The following is a 16,582-nucleotide window of genomic DNA, read 5'->3' as shown; positions in this document are numbered from 1 at the left end:
GGGATGCCATGCGCGGGGGGTGTGTTGTCCTTTCGTTTCAAGGTTTGCGTCTGGCAGACGCACTTCTCGAAGTCGCTAATAATGCCAATGGGGTTTTGTATCCCAACAAATCTTTTGCGTCCGTGCTTGAATAGGCGCGGAAGGGGCTTACTTCTCCGGGAAAATCATCCACGATTTAGATCTCTGAATTCCTTTTTTCCTCAAGCCCCGGAGGCGCATCGTGAAACTTGATTCGTCACATCCTTGGTGGCCCCCCGGGTCGTTCGCTTTGTCGCTCCGGACCCTTGCCAGGTCCCATCCCGCTCCTCACTCCGCACGTGCATGCATAGAAGTCCGAGGAGTAGTAGTAGTAGGCAGGTTAGAACGAGGGTAGGGGCATGGGATAGATATGCGGATCTGAGCTTCGAGAAAAACGCCATGCCACATTCGACAATGTCCTGTCCATACGGGTCATTTGTGGGAGCCCCTCGTTCGCCGAAGACACTAGGTGACTGATTGCTGCGTAGCTCCTCGTAGGACAAGAAGACGTCGGAAAGTCGGCGGTGACTTTGCCCGTGGCTTTCCTCATTCGGCTACGGTCGACGGAGAACATGTAGATGAAGATGCATAATGTCCATGGCATCAAAGTTTGATAGTAACCATGTCCGAGCACTTGTTCCAAAATGTGGGTAGCGGTAATTCCCAGAGGTATTGATCAATACGGCCTTGGTTGTTGTTGGTGGATGAGCACGAGCACAGCTTGAGCAGAAAGCAAACTACGGAGATGAGGTCACAATGTGCGTGAAAAGGGGGCATTGGGGATCACGTGCACTTCCCCAGATGCAAGGGGCGAGGGATCAGGTCAAGACTATTAAAGAGTCGCATGCGGAAATCATGGTGGTTAATGATAATTCTATTTCATTTCCAATCTGGTTCTTTGGTCATGGTGTCTAGCCTGTGGTTCTGCCTTGACATATGCACCCCGTGCCCACACATCCAAATCATTTAACCCATGAAGTGAGGCTTTTCTACCGAACCGACTTCGCTAATCCCAAAAGAACTTTTTTCTTTTACTGCTGAAAAGCACGCTCTGGAAAGCCAAAATATTCTCAGCGAAAGGAAAAGAAGCTCATAATGGAAATGAAGGTGACGAGCAGGAGAGCCGTTTAGGCAATGCCGCTACCACCGGTGAGAGTGATGATTTGACCTAGATGTTGAAAGAGGTTGTTCGTCAGTTGCGAGTTCCCAAGCACCACGGCAGATTGCGGGGCAGACTTACCGTTGATCCATTCGCTGTCAGGGTGGCACAGGAATATGACAACCTTGGCAATGTCGTCGGGAACAGCACATCGGCCGAGGGGAATCAGCTTGGCGATGCCGGCCTCGATGACCTCGATAGGGGTATCCTTGGTGGCGCCGGGAGAGTAGTGCCAGGCGTTCTGCGCGAACATGTCGGTCTTGATACCGCCAGGGGCAATAGCATTGGCGGTGATGCGTCGGGGACCACCATCGGCCGCGAAAGAACGAGCAAAGCCCTCGACGGCAGATTTGGAGCCAGCATACAGGGCGTGGTTAGGGACACCCAGGCGGGCAGCAATGGACGACATGAAGATGATGCGGCCACCATCTGAACAGGGACAAAACCATCAGCCAAAGGGGTATCGAGGATCAGTGGGCGTCCACTCACCGCTGAGGTATTTCAAGGCATGTTGGCCGACGAAGAACTGGGCCCGGGTGTTGAGACCGAACACTTGGTCGTACAACTCCTCAGTGACATCCTCTGGCTTGGAGAAGGCCTCCATGCCGGCGTTGTTGATGACAATGTCCACTTAGGAAGGTCAGCACGTGACATTGAACCCCCGGGGGGCCGCAAGTCTTTTCAAGGTCGATTGACTTACGCTTGCCAAAGTGCTTGATGGCCTCCTCGAAGAGCTTGGTGATCTCAGGGACTTTGGAGATGTTGGCCTGGATGGCAACAGCCTTGCCGCCGGCCTTCTCGATCTCAGCAACAGTGGCCAGGGCGGGCTTGGCAGAGCTGGCATAGTTGATGCAGACAGCAGCACCACGCTCAGCAAGGGTTTTGGCAAGACCAGAACCAAGGCCACGACCGGCACCCGTGATCAGGGCCACCTTGCCATCGAGACGAATCTGAGATTTGCCGCTCATGTTTGTTGCTGGAGGTTTCACTGAGCGGGGGTCAGCAGGCGGTGAGTGAGACACACAATGGGACAAACCAACGGTGAGGGTTCGACGACGAGATATCCGACAAGTGAATGACGGACGAGTCTATATCAGATAAAGACGAGTGACGCTGCAGCACGAGGATGGGATGAAGAGAGGAGGAAGAATACAATAATGGATGTTGACCGCCAAAGCAAGGGGGAAGAAAAGAAATAGCAGTTTCAATGGGCCATATAAGAGAGACTGCAGAAAATAGGGGGCCAGATGGGCCAGATTTCTACTTAGGGGGAGAGTTTGTTGTGCGTGTGGCCTTGTGCGTGTGGCGGCTCTCCCTCTCTCCCGACACTAGCCCGGAGTGCGACCAGCGACCGCGACTACCCTGATACTATTGATTTCTTTGTTCCTGGTGGTTCCTGACACGCTGCACAGTCGGTGAGTCGGGCCAAACGGTTGAGCGAGGGTCTGGGGCCTGGCAGCCTCACCGACGGTCGGCGCGTCAATGGAGAGGCCAATGGACCAGTCGAGAGCTGGGCTGGCGAACCCGTGTGCCCGTTCATATCGAGGCGGTGAGGGCGGTGAAGAGGGGTGATTCATGGAGGGTGTTGATTGAGCTGGAGCTGCGGGGCAAGCCGCTGAGGGGCTTTATTATTATTATCGTTGTGATGGAGGGGTAATTGTGGGCGACATCGTGACGAGCAGCAGATCAGCCTCACCGTTGGGCAATGGCCAGTGATTATCAAAGGTAAAAGGCAATTGCTTTTGATGGGCTACAGAAATAGATACCGGACGAAAGAATATCACACAGACAAGGCTCGAAGGTCTGCCGCAGTGGTCGGGCACTCACCACGGAAAGATATGTTAATAATGGCTTGCATAAAGGGCGGAGATGCGCCAGAGTTATCACCATCTACGCAGTACTCCGTGCAGTAGTAAATAGGTGGACGGCGAGGGAAGACAGCGGTTCCTATCAACGAGCGACTATTAAGGAGAATTTGGTTGAAGCACCAAAACTGTGTGGCCTCGGAAGTCCGGCGAGGTGCCTTTTCCCAAGAACTCTACGTATATAGAATGTTGAGAAGAGAGTCGAGCTGAGTCGAGAGACTCAGGTGAATCAATTATTATCGCACATGTTGGGTGGCCGCTCTTCCCTCAGTGTCCGTTGAGTTCGTGAAGATCAACCATCGACTCTCCCGCAGTGAACATCTCGACTTGTTATTAGTCACGTCCTCGCAATCTATCTCTGGGCCAAGCTCGACAATGTCTCAGATTGCCAGCATCTGGTTTGATGTTTCCAAGATGAGTGACGAGCTGTGCAGAGAAGACGCGGGTTGAGTTAATTACCGCCGGCGTATTCACGCGTACCACGCCATGTACGGGACCGTTACCGGGTCTAACTCTTTTGGGGGCTCCAGAGTCCGAGCGCTAGTAGGGGGTTGATCCTTGGCTCTTTAGCACCCGTTGTCCCTTGCTGCGCTGCACTCCTTTGGCCCCTCCCATCCATCCCATCCATTTTTAGCAGACCCACCTGGTTCCTTGTGCCTGGCATTCCTTTTTGGACAATGATGAACTGTCCTCGTATTCTTGTTCCCAGTTGGCGTCATCAGACACACTCGCTTTTTGTCTCAGTCCGTGAACAAGACAATGCCCCCTTATTGCCTGATGCCAAGCCTCTACTCAGGCATCCGTTTTCTCCATCTACCGAGGACTCCGTACTCCGTACCTACTCCGTCCTGCAAAGCATACGGTAGCTGGATGAGGAGTCAAACAAGGCTTTGAGGGTGTCGCCTCAGGCAAGGCTGATCGGGAGCTGCTTGATATACCATCCTCGTATATCGATCCCCTTGATTCTCTTCTGTGTATTCTATGCTTCCCCTGTACCCATGGTGGTTTCCCAACGCGTACCGAGTAGAGGATCCCCGTCTCGAAACTCCGTAGCTCGTCAAGCTGGCCCAGTTGGTCATCTATAGCACGTTTGCGTCCTTGTGCCCTTGCTCCGGCTCCGATCACGGTCCCTTTTTTAATAGATCCGCTCTTCGAACGGACCATACTATCGCTTGCTAAAGTCCTGAAGCAAGCCGACTTTGGGCTTAGACCGCACAATCCTCCCCAGTTCCCCAGCATTTTACCGGTCATCAAATTTCCAGCCATCGACGGTTGATCTTCGTCTGGCGTGCTTCAAGTAGATCTAACGTCGATCTAAGAGGCACCACAATGTCGGCACCAGCTCTGGTCCGATTGCCCGACCTATATCTATTTCGTCGACCAATCTTCCCTCTCCTCGACATGGTTTGTATCCATGGCCATTCATACCGCCGAACCTTGGTTCTGGCTCCTCTCACATTGGCTCCGACCGTGATGCAATCGTCTCGTTAGTGTCTCTCTTGTTGTTTGAGAATGACCACTTGGTTCGGTTCCCCTGGCGTCGGGGGCTCCGTAGTTCCACTTGAGTCCTCATAAAACCCTCACACCCCCAGCTGGGACCTGTCCCAAGCTTTCCAAAGGCTTCTGAGCCTGAGAGCGAGCAAAGAACGGTGGTACAATGCAGACATGAATCGTGTTTTCAAAAAGATTCTTCCAATTCATACGGGCTGATCTGCATCGCCATTGGCTTTCCTTTACACCAAACTAGGTCCGACTCATACCCAAGAAGCGATACCACGACATCATACCGACGTGCGCCCAACAATCCCTCCCACCCATGATATATACCTGTCAATTAAAATCCCCCCCCAGGTTCTCGTTGCGCCCGTTCAACCTTTCCGCCCTGAAGCGAGATATGCGAGTCAACGATCCCGGGGACATCTCTCTGCCGCTTATACTATTAGGAGTTTAAGTATACCGTCGTCGACAACGCCCGCAATGACCTCGTCATCATCAAAAGACATGAGACGTATATTCATCAACTGTACAAGAGGCGAAAACATCACGCCATATCGTTCGAGGAATGTGAAAATGGCGTGTTAAGGTTCTGAAGAGGTGAGGTTGCCATTCAACACGGCGAGGCCCAAGGACCCGTGGTCGTCAGGCGTAATTCCCGGCGCCAACACCAGCGTCCGATCTCACATGTCTTTCCAGCTTGCCATGAAGATGCGGAGTTTGCGCTTGATGCCGTCCGTCAGTCGCATCGAGGAGTCGTCATCTAAAACCTCGATGCAGTGTTGCAATAGATTGGAAGGGACATCCATGGGCGCAAGGGATCCATCTGACCGGGTGAGCATCGGAGTGCCTTCTTGGTATTTCATATATCTGCTGATGGCCTCGTTCTCCGGAGTCAAATCATCAATTGCGAACGGCCGGTCAGGCTCGGCAGGACCATGTGTGGGTGAGAAGCGGCCATTGCCGTTGGCCATGCTGGTTGCCCACCCGGTCAATGCCACTCGATAAACTGCACCTGCCCACCATGGTGGGCGCACCGCATGAGGCATTGATCGGATCAGGCGAAGTATCTGTCCGCAATGGAAGAAGGTCTCTTCCGGTTGGTCTATACAACGCATCTGCAACCACGATGCGTATCGGAATGAGCCAAGAGCAACCTCCCGGCGAGCAAACTGCTCAATGTCCTTGAAGCTGGTGATGGCGTTGAGTGATATTAGGTGATACATGATTAGATTTGCACATGTCGTCCAACATGTGCCTTTGTTGCCCGCAAAACTCTGCTTGCTGATGGAATACCAATGTTGCAGCAGGGAGGAAATCTCCTCCAAACAAGCTCTTGTCGCTGCCTTGGACAACCCACGGGATGCTTTGGCATGATTACCGCCGTCAGGTAGGCACGCAATGAATTGGCGTAACTGGCATACTTGCGCTTGAATAGGGTGCAAGAGCAATCGAAGCTGGGTTGGTGAGAGCTCCTTGCCCGCCAGGTCCCCGTCAACGAAGCTGGTGAAAAAGTCTCTGACCGACGCAGGGCTTTGATATGTCAAGCCGTGGGCTTTGTCGAACAACTCAAGCCACTCTAGTGCAGTCTCGGCATGCCAAAGGTCATCAGAGTCGGGCATGGGTGCATGGAGGTTTACGATAGATAACAAGGGAGTGGTATCGGAAAACAAACTCATTTCCTGATCCACAATTACCCAGGAGTGAGCGAGCCTGTTCATCGGGTCAGCAAGACATAACACCACGCAGCTTCTGCAGATCACGGTAACAACTCACCGATGTCTGCCCTCGTGCTCCTTCCAATCCTCCCAGGCCCGATCTGGGTCTTGCCTACGACTTTCAAGAGTGATTGACCATTCGTCAAATTCGAGCATTCCAGAGTGTGCCAACATCTAGGCAAAATCAGCAAGGTCTCACTTAATCCACTGAGGGAATTGACCTACAGCAAGGTACATGCCGCGTTGACCCATGGCCATCTATTCGCTGAGTTAGGGACAAGATCAGTCAAAGTATTCGGCATCTGACTTACATCCATGTGCCACTTGTCACCCGACCAAGCGGCAAGGCAGGTGAACAAGAGAGCAGATCGGAGCACCAAGGTCTCACGCGCTTGGAGGACGTCCTTCTCGATCGTGTCAAAGAGTGAGATTCTACAAGCTTCTGTTAAGCCACTGGCAATGTATCTGGCCTCGACGGTGGCTGTTGCCGAAGCTCCAGAGGCGACCATAAGCAGGATCAAGAGGCTTGCGGCCTTGCTGTTGTTTGATCCCATAAAAACATTGGGGTCCAGTCGGCCGGCTGGAACTGAGGAGTAGTAGGGTTCATATCGAACCACGTAACTCCTCAAGAAGTACTGCATCACATCCGGTGGCGGTAACATCAAAAATGCATCCCGACTGGAATCTGGACTCGATGGAGTGTCTTCTCGAGCTGCGTGATCAGCCTTGTGTATGTCCAGCGCTTTGTGCAGGAAACTTTGAGTGATGGCGAGTAATTTCTCTCGAGACCATCCTACGATCGGCTCGGTGGCTATTTTCCGTTCCGTGGCAATGTCCAGGAAAGACTCATCAATCTGTGCGGACCATGCCGCCCAGGTTGCCTGGTTGCGGAGTGTTTGAGCAAGGCCCTCCAAGTAGATGGCAGCCGTCTTCGGTGGAGCAAAGGAATATTGTTTGTCGACCCGGTTGCACTGGAAGAACGGCCAAGCATGGTGGGCGGCCACCACGGCGTCAGGCTCCTGCAGGCCACTAGTGGTGGAAGAACTGGAGGGTGAGAGGCCAGCCGGGGGCCGGTATTGCAAGTGGCTGTGAGGGCTTTCCAGGTCCATTCGAAGGGGGAAAGGTGTGGCTCCGTCCGGGATTTGAATGGGAAGAGGAATATGGGCTGGGGTCGGAATTCCCATCTTACCATGCAGCAGGAATTGCTCCGGATGATCGTGCATCATGGCCGAAGGAGGGCTCATGAAGTCTGTGAGTATGTTGGTAGAGTCGAAGTCTAGCATACCCGGCTGAGCACTGCTCATAGCCAAGAAATGACTGTCACCGTCATGGTCGTAGGGGGTCCCGTGCATTTGAATGAAGTTCTCCATATGAGGCATACTAGGCATCATGGGAGTGATCGGGATAGTCATCTCTGGGGGTGTTTGCGTGAAGCCAGCTCTCAACATTCGCGGCTCAATGTCTTGGCCGAACACGGCCGGAGCAATTGGTACAGGGTGGTTTGCGTCGGTGAGGCTCAACCGGTGTTGAGGCAGGGGACGATGTCCCATACTATCTGGGATAGTCATTTAGTCTTCAGTCTCAACACGAGAGCGTATGGGTAGGCTCACTGGGAGAGACTCCGTTCACGCCCGGAGTCGGAGCAGAGAAGTGAGACATTTGTGACACATGGAATGAGGCCGACGAATGTAGAGCACGCTCTGAATTTGGGCGTGGGAGAGGATGGCGCCGGTTAGGATTATGAGACGAGCGACGAGTGGCCCGAGACTGGCATACAATCTGTTTGCTCACGCATCTTGAGCATGGGACCTGTGATGCTGCTTGTCAGAACAGCTGAGATGCCAATATCGTAGAGCCAGACAAGCTCTCCCTGAGGGTTTGCGAAGACCCGGTGTGTGAGGCACTCCGATCTCTTTCCACACCCACTGTCTCACACCAGCTCGGCTCCCCTCTCCCCTCTTCCCAGGAGTAGGGCATGTCGTATTGACGACTTGGACTGACCTTTTTGTCACATTTTGCTTTTGCTTTTGCGCAATGAACACAGGCTATAGGCATGCGTTCTGTGGGCGAGTCCATATTGTAAGGACTTGTGGAAAGAGAGTGGACTATAATCTGAAGCAGTCCTGATGCTCAGGACAGTATACAAGACATACGCAGGGAGCCGTTGGTCGTTATGGATGTGTCTTTCTCTCTTTCTGTGTCAATGTAGAGTGAGAGCCAGTGGCTTGGAGTCTGAGGCCGACGACGAGAGGAGGCTCATACAGATTGGGGCGGAGGGCTGACGGTGAGGTTGTAACCAAATTAGCATTATCTGTAGGGGCTGAGACGTAACGATAGAGAGATAGGTCAACTGCTGGCGACCTAGCAAGCGAATGTGGACAGTTCCAACGAAAGAGTCAACGAGAGGCAAATACTAGCAACGGTGCTGTGAGCGAGAGTGAGGATAAAGAGAGGAACACAAGCATATACAAACAGGAGGACGCAGTCAGATGCAAAAACGATCGACGGACGATGGATTGGAATGGATGGATGGATGGAGACACATGAGATTCTCGAGAGAAAGAGTTAGAGTGTGAGGGCCGCGAACACGAACCACCGACCACTCACCTGTGAGTGGGCGCGGCAAAAGTTGACCAGGGACAAAGAAGGGGCAGGCAGGGCTGGGGGGGGAGGGAGGGGGGCGGCCTGCAGATAGCCAGGACCCTAATCTTTTTTTTTCTTGGGTGTGGTTTTGTGGGTGAGTCGATTGCTGAATCGTTGCAGCTGCAGGCGGGCCCCAGGTGTGGGCTGGGGAGTGGGTTGGTGGGATGTTCAGGTAGGTGTGGGTGGAGGGCTGGCGCCCGTGGTTGAGCTCATAGGGCAGAAACCAACAATTACCGTTTTGTGCGTTTTTGGCGGTAATGTCCAATGGTATCAATACCAGGTGGTGCAGCAACAAAGCCTCTCAGAGATCTCTTCCCTCCCTTGACCCTCTACCAACTAGCCTCTGCTTGACCTGCCCAAGGGTCTAGGCTTCAGCTGTCGATCGTTCTGGGAAAGAGAACAGCTTGGTTGGCTTGATGACGGCATGCATATCGCTCCACCTGTTCGAAGGCCTCTTTTTGCTCTCTTCTCTTGTGCCCTTGTCGGATTTCCTTTCGTTAGTCCCTGCTCTGCTTAATGCACATGGTTGCGCCGTTGCTCTTGTTGTTCAGCCAGTGATGGTGACGAAAACGCAGCCACCGCCGCCAGTGCTGGTGACGAGCAAGGAGCTCTTGAGTCTTGATTCTTTCGAGGGAGGCTTGCCTTTCGGGCGAATGGGCTCCGCCAATAGATCATGGTTAATTGAGACCTCATCCCCAAACCGGGCAAAAGGTATGCAGGCCCCAGGTGCTTTTTGGACGTTCGAGGGCTGATTATTGGCGTGCCCGGCCAGAAATGCGCCCAGAGCATGCAGCGACCACAACCTGGAATGCTTGCTGGCCATCCACCTTCGCCCTTGTTACCCCCACCACACCTCTCCTCCTCTTTGGCTGCTACGGGCTGCTGCTGGCAGCTTCACCTCGGAAAGAAAGGCAAGGCATCTCCGCCATGCAGCTTGCGGCATGATGCATGCACCCATCGTGGGAACGACAGAGTTCAATTGTCACGGCCCGAAATAGCATGGGGGCGATTCCTCACCAGGCTCCTTCTTCCCCAATGCGTCCACCCTTCAGCTTTCCATCTTCCTATGCTGCAGTTCACTGCCCGAACTGTCAAAATGCGAGGGGATCGCTATGCTAGGGTTTTTTTCTTCACACCTGTTGGCTGTCGTTCGGCCGCTTGACTGTTTGGGGTGCAGTTACGAATGCGAGGTGAACGGTGCAAGTGGACCAGGTAATGCTCATCCCTCTGCCAAAGGCTGTATCCTTGTCTGGTTCCCATTTCTTCAAATCAATGACTAAACCATGTTGGACCAATTTGTCTACCACCTAATATGATGTCGTCAAGGATCTCGCATCGGCTACCTTTGGAGCGAGAGTAAGACACGGCAGCCGTGTTGTACCTTTTTCGTTAGACTCTCGCACTTTTCCCGTCTTCATTCTCAACTACCCCGGCCCTGGGTTCCCGTTTGGTGAGCTTCCCCGGTCCTGGTATTGGAGACGATGCCGTCTCGTCCTGCTGCTGAAGGTTGCACGAGATAATGACACCATGCCGTGCTTTGGTCTGCGGTTCCTGTCAGACAAGGATCACCGCAAGCCACGTCTACTACTCTAACCTGGCCTCATTCCGCGCTGCCCCGTCAGTCTGGCTGTTGTTGTGCCAAAGCCTAGCTAGAGAACGAACAGACCCATTTTTGGGCTACCACATGCCTACGTACTCGTACTGTAGCACTGGCTCGCCAAAAAAACACGAGTGGGCAAACCGTTGTGCTGTAATTGCGCCTCGATGCTACTACTAGCTGCTTGGTTTAGGAACGCTGCCTTGCGAGTAACAACGCTCTTGGAACACGGGATGTGCCAACAACTGCACATTTTACCGGTTGATGCGACAAGATCGCCTGCCAATGGTTCACCGCCTTGGGGCTAACCAGCCAGCCATCCAGCCATCTTTCGAGCCGCACACGTAAAGGCAAAGCAGCTGGGACTTCGCTGCATCTTTTCCGAGCTGGGCATGTGTTTTGATGTCAAGAGCCCGGCAGCCGAGCTGCCTCCCCATCCGATATCTCGTAAAATGCGTGCCAGCTCATCCTTTTCACGTATTTTACAATTTGATAAATGGATATAGTGTGGAGAAAACCAGTTTACCTTCGGGGATTAGATCGCCGGGGATGCAATGTGGAGGGCAAGGAAGCTCGTTCAGTCGGATGGTCCGCGCACGACTGCTGCCACCAGGCTGCGCAGTTCGAGAGTCTTGGAGTAAGAGTAGTCCTTTTGGGCCTGTCTCTATCTGCTACCTTATCTCCTCGGCCTCAGGATGATCATTGTCAGACTAGTACCACTATGGCCGTCGACCTCAGGCTCCGTACCAAGACCAAATTGGCAAAAGTCTTGCAAACACTCTCCGAGTATGTCCTCGTTGCTAGGCATTTGTTTCCCTTGGGCTCCGCAACTGGTCTCTTGCAGCCGCCTCACCCAGAATCGCCTCGGCTAAGGCTTGCTGATAACGACAACAATACCACTGGACGAGTGTCTCCCACGAGAAACGGCATTTGTCCAACATCTCTGGATTCTCGGCGGAGAGCATTTCGATTTTGAGCGTAACGAGCCGCTAGTTCTCCACCTGCACCGCCCTATTTGGAACTCTATATCGAGGAGTTTGGGAGTTTTGCCGGGGCGCAATGCCTAAGCTCCCCAGGCATTGCCATTCGGAAGCGAATGGACAACCGCAGGATTTCAAGATCCCGCGCTTGACTCTTGTTATAGAAGTGGTGCACAAAAACGACAATTATCGGCACGGATGGGTCGGCATTGGAATCATCCACGGCCGAAGTGAACCTGTTACAATGTCGTTTTGCTCATTGGACATTTTCCATTACCCTTCCATTTTCGGTTTCCTCACTGCCCACCAGAAGCTCGGGTAGGAAAAAGTACCACTCTAATATTCAGCACGCTCAACATGATTACTGTCTCCAGCCTGACAAAGCCATGCAATGTTACATGAGCCTTCTACTTGTCCTGCTTGAGCATTAGAATGCGGCTCGAAGATGCAAGGCCGGTCACGCAATCGGGGCACCGAAACCAAAGTGGGATGACTTACCGGAGCAGGATACTCCGATCGATATTGACTTGAATATTAACTCTGATGCCCTCGCTTAAAACAACGGCAGAAGAACATGCGAATACCTCAGTGCCCAGACTGCCCGCCTGGTCGGCCCCATATGGAGCTATTCCAGCTGTGCATCTGGGATCAGGTATGTTTACACTATATTGCTCGCCGATTTGTTGCTCTGACCGGGATATCGCCGAAATTCATAGTACAGTCGGTTCATGTATACTCGTTCAGAGTTTGTCATACTGGCACTAAGTATGGTATAGTGCGCCTTGCGAACATCAGGCCCCAAGGGCCAACACGCCTTGTACCCTTGCCAGTACAAATTTTCCTTACGATCGCTAGGATATGCCTGCAAAATCCCGATGTACGTGTCAGACCATGTAAGCGACCTTTACCGCGGTCTGTACCTACTTGGACATGGAAAACATGTCCGTGAATGGTTTCACAGCGGTATAGTAGCGCAGAGGACAACTACAGCGTCTGAGCAGTTCGTGCCGAAAGGGTTCACGACTCGTGGTATCTCTCCGACTTCCCATGCAGCAAGGCCCCGAATTTGCTTTTCTTACACACAGTGTGGCTCCTCCCGCCATTGGCGAGAATCGCTGCGCAAAATAACCCCCAACCAGACTGCGCTGGAACCATCAGTTGCTGGCAATCGTGCCGCCCCGTGCCTCCTGGATCCTGCGAGAGAAGGTCTCCCGGCACCTCCCCGGTCATATTTTAGGCAACACCTCGTCAAACGAAACGTGGCTTGCCAAAATGGACAGAGAGATGACCCTGAGAGGAGCCGGAAACAACAAATCGTTCTTGATTCGAACCCCAATACAGCCACTTTTGCTCTTGACATCAACGCGTTCGTTAATTTCACATCACATGCTGCAATCTCTCTAAGCTCTCGAAGTTGAAAGATTTGGTTCACCGCATGAAAAACCTTTGCAACTCAGAAATGACAGTGATTCATCTGATTGGATACCCAGACTCTGCTTCCAACCGCTTTAGTTGTCGTGGTTGCCCGACGTTGTACGGCATATCAAGGACTATTGAGGCGGTAGGAGCGGTTCGCACGTTTTCCGAACACCTCTCACAAACTGCCTTGTTTGCAATCATTGTGAAGCCTTCTCAGTACCCTGGGAGTGGTCACGGGGCCCAAAATGTTGTAATTGTCATACGTCGAATGCACAGTTGCAAACCGGTCTGGCTGCTACAGGCGCTTGCTTCCCGACAGTGAAAATACTATCGCGGTGCGGCACAACTTACTTCAGGGCGAAGCCGACCACAAGCACAGGCGATTTGGTTCACAAGCTAAACTCTTCGAGTGAAATGATATCTCTACAGCAGCTGGATTGGATCTGTTTCAGATCCTTCACGGCGAAATAGACTGTCAAATTGTTTGACAATCCTAATGGCGTGGCGATTTTTTGTAGTTTGAATTGCTGGTCTAACAAGGTCGGGATGCACCAACCTAGTTGTTGCGGTCTGTCACGGTGTATTATGTCAAAAGATGGGCCTCCTGCATTCAGTATCGGATGTTATCTGCCCAGTCTTCAGGGGGAGTGGCTGGCCTTTATCGCAGTTTCAAGTCGGTGAGTAAAAAAGCAAATCGCCTGGCCATAGACCCGAGTTCCCGAAATCCAATCGGGCAAAACCACGTTTCTCAAATCAGGATGGATTCCTGTTTTGGAGTGTTTTGATTCTTTTGGGGGAGCACATTCGGTGGGCTCATTGGCCCCCAAATGCACACCGCTACCGATGGTGTAAGGCCAGCTCTCAGATGAAGATACGAAAATATTGGGCTTTCAGGGTCCCAAGCCACGGAAATCTGATCCGACTGCCGAAATCCATGACGCTTGGACTGTGCACAAGTGGGGTCTGCTCTTCAGTCTCGAGATCCCACATCGAAGGGGGCACTGGGGGATCCCTGGAAGGAGTTTGAATCAAGCCCTTGGGATTTGCTCGTTACCGACTGACAGGGAAAATCACTTGCATTTGACGCCATTATTAGTGGATTTTCTCGATCACGAATACGAATGGGTCGTGTTTTCTTTGTGAGGGTGTGTGTCTGGACGGGGTAAGTTTGGGAAACTTGGGAAAGATGGTGGACAGGCTCTCTTCATGTCAATGTCTCACGTCAGGGTGGGAGGTGGGGACGAAAGCCACTTGGTATGGAGACGCACCTAGGACCAGGCAGGCTTACGGGGCAGGTGAGCAGAAAGAGTCAATAAGTCTTTGCATGTTGCATATGCATTGGTCCCGATTTGGCTTGACTCTCTTATCAACTTGATACAATGATTTCGTGACTTACCGTGTTCAAACTTGCTGGCTCCATCAAGTCAAGCCACCATTTTCCTGCTTGCCGAGAGGTAATTTTTGACATACACACACAACGTGGTGAGCCCTACAAGCTTTGTCATTGATTTACACCTATCGAACCTTGCCGTCCAAACTTCAAGGACTAACTCAAAGTTTATGTCCCAGTCAGGAAGAAAGATCCGCCATTCCGCTGCGCGACTCGGTATAAGTAAACACCCTGCTAGGAACCTGACATAATGAGGCTCCTTCCTTTTTCTGATGCTTTTACGAAGTTGTTCCGGCCATCGAGGAGCTGGTCAGGCCCAGACTCTCGTCGATCGGTGAAGGGGATCGAACTCACACTGGTAGGATCCTCGACGGTAAATTGCGAACGAGAATCATATTGGCCCAGTATTTTGCAGAGCGATAGAGAGAGAGAACGAGATATCCTCTCTGATTCCCACGGTGGCCGCCGGAACGGGAAGGTTCTGTGTTCGGCAACCTCCATCGACTTGAAAGAAGTGTGTGGGGTTTCGTTTGGAGAAAGTGAAAGAGAGACAGAAGGCGAAAGACGAGGAGAGGATCTCTTCCCAGCTACCTTTGCCGGCTCACGATGCTGATCTCTTGATCGTCCCTCTATCCCAACCTGTGTCTGCCGGATTTGCGATTCCTGGGGGGCAATAAACCCACCACAAAAATTCAAGTCATGGATCGACAACAGCTGGAATGCTCTTCCAGATGCTCTGGAAATGAGCATCTCGTTTCGTCTATGCCGATACTTTGTTCCATGTGGCGAGCAAGACTTGAGCGAGATCTTCGATCCTGTTCTTGTGCGTGGTGATCCTTGGATCTTGGTATGTCGTGATTCATCGTCTTCCTCCCCATGTATATTCAAGTGGGCCGTCTCCCGTCGACATATGCGTCTCCTCGGAAAAAAATACCTCTGCATGGAGCATTCATTCTTACTCTGGTGGAGTGACAGCGAGGATCATCCCTACGATATACCAGCCATAACTTCTGGCGATCCGCACCGTGCCGGCAATGACAGATGGTCGATCTCTTACTTGGATCCCCAGTTGCATCCGGGAGCCCTGGTTACAATGGAAGAATGCTTGCCAGACCGTCTCTTGTGGAGAGTGTGTTACAATGCTCGGAACGCATTACGCCTCGATGACTCCTCTGGAACATCGAACCGGGGCATGGTTACCCTGGTACCCTTTCTTCCTGTGGCAATTTCAACATCGGGTTGGATATCTCGACAGACCCATCGTCCTATTGTGGAAGCTGAGGATCATACAGATGTATCGAAAAGAGGAGAAACAAATAATATGTGATTGAGGAGAGCCCGCATGTCTCTGTTCCGAAATCCAGTGGAGTAGAAGTCGTTCAGAGGTGCCAAATCTTGGGATCCTGCTTAAGCATTTGCTTCTGGGTAGGTTTGACGAAATGGGCGAGAAGAGATGTTTCTTCTAAGCATTGCATACAGTTTTCAGCATCAAGAACACTCACCACACCCCGCCCCAACCTTCTGCGCTCCCATCTGTGTCGTTCCTTGACAATCCATGCTTCACGACCATCCAGAGCCTCAGGGAATGCTTCCAGCTGCCGCCTTCCACACATGCTAGCTGCTGTGGCTTCAGTCAAAGTGGTCATGGCAAACTCACATTTCGTGAACCTTTACTTTCGGGGCTCGTTGCCGTGCATACAGAGCGTTTCGATCCTCTTGTCAACGGGACTCCTACTCAACGTCCAGCGAAAAAGATGTATATTGCATAGAACGTTGCAGTTCACGCTAGTCAAACCATCATTCACCAACCTCTTCTGCAAGCGTTCGATAAAATAAAATTGGGCACGTCAGCCTCTCCCCTTTCACTCGTAGAAGCTGATAGATGCAGAATGCAGGCGTACTTGGAGGAAGATCTGCTCGGCGAATGGTGGGCAACCAATGTGTAACTATGCCGACGGCCATGGACTCATCCTTCGCAGGGAGGGTTCGATCACAAGATCAGGCAGCTCTGATCACAGAGCTACCCTCTCCTTTGGTGACGAAAGGCCCCTAAAAAGTCCCTCAAAAGTACAAAAATATTGGAGCAATCGAAAACCCCATCAACAAAAATAATTAGCATGTTCGAACCCGGGATCGAACCGGGGACCTTGTCGGGACAAAGGCTCACAGTTGTGAGCAACACGTGATAACCACTACACTATTCGAACACGATTTCTGACGAATTTTCAAACTAAATTTTGCTTGTCTTATCTTTATAGTTTTATAGGTTCGCTAAATATCGGGCGGCTCCGGTGGAGGC

The 16,582-nt window shown here is 52.1% G+C and overlaps 2 protein-coding genes across 2 annotated transcripts; both read right to left on the bottom strand.

The window, feature by feature from the left end:
• Window positions 1-1,145: 1,145 nt before the first annotated feature.
• On the bottom strand, window positions 1,146-2,145 carry AYL99_07499 (3-oxoacyl-[acyl-carrier protein] reductase; the record flags this gene model as incomplete). Its single annotated transcript, XM_018839008.1, has 3 exons — window positions 1,146-1,606; window positions 1,667-1,807; window positions 1,878-2,145. 3 exons carry the CDS (start codon window positions 2,143-2,145, stop codon window positions 1,146-1,148), a joined length of 870 nt encoding a protein of 289 aa, XP_018691776.1.
• Window positions 2,146-5,219: 3,074 nt separating this feature from the next.
• Window positions 5,220-7,913, bottom strand: AYL99_07498 (hypothetical protein; the record flags this gene model as incomplete). The annotated part of the gene is made up of 5 exons (XM_018839007.1): window positions 5,220-6,249; window positions 6,313-6,428; window positions 6,480-6,512; window positions 6,566-7,809; window positions 7,865-7,913. The coding sequence occupies 5 exons, from the start codon at window positions 7,911-7,913 to the stop codon at window positions 5,220-5,222; spliced, it is 2,472 nt and encodes an 823-aa protein (XP_018691775.1).
• Window positions 7,914-16,582: the final 8,669 nt, after the last annotated feature.

This window comes from Fonsecaea erecta (genome assembly GCF_001651985.1).
Source record: "Fonsecaea erecta strain CBS 125763 chromosome Unknown Scaff6, whole genome shotgun sequence".
NCBI classification, from domain to species: domain Eukaryota; kingdom Fungi; phylum Ascomycota; class Eurotiomycetes; order Chaetothyriales; family Herpotrichiellaceae; genus Fonsecaea; species Fonsecaea erecta.
Note: the sequence above shows the minus strand (reverse complement) of the source record. Positions and strands in the feature narration are given on the sequence as shown.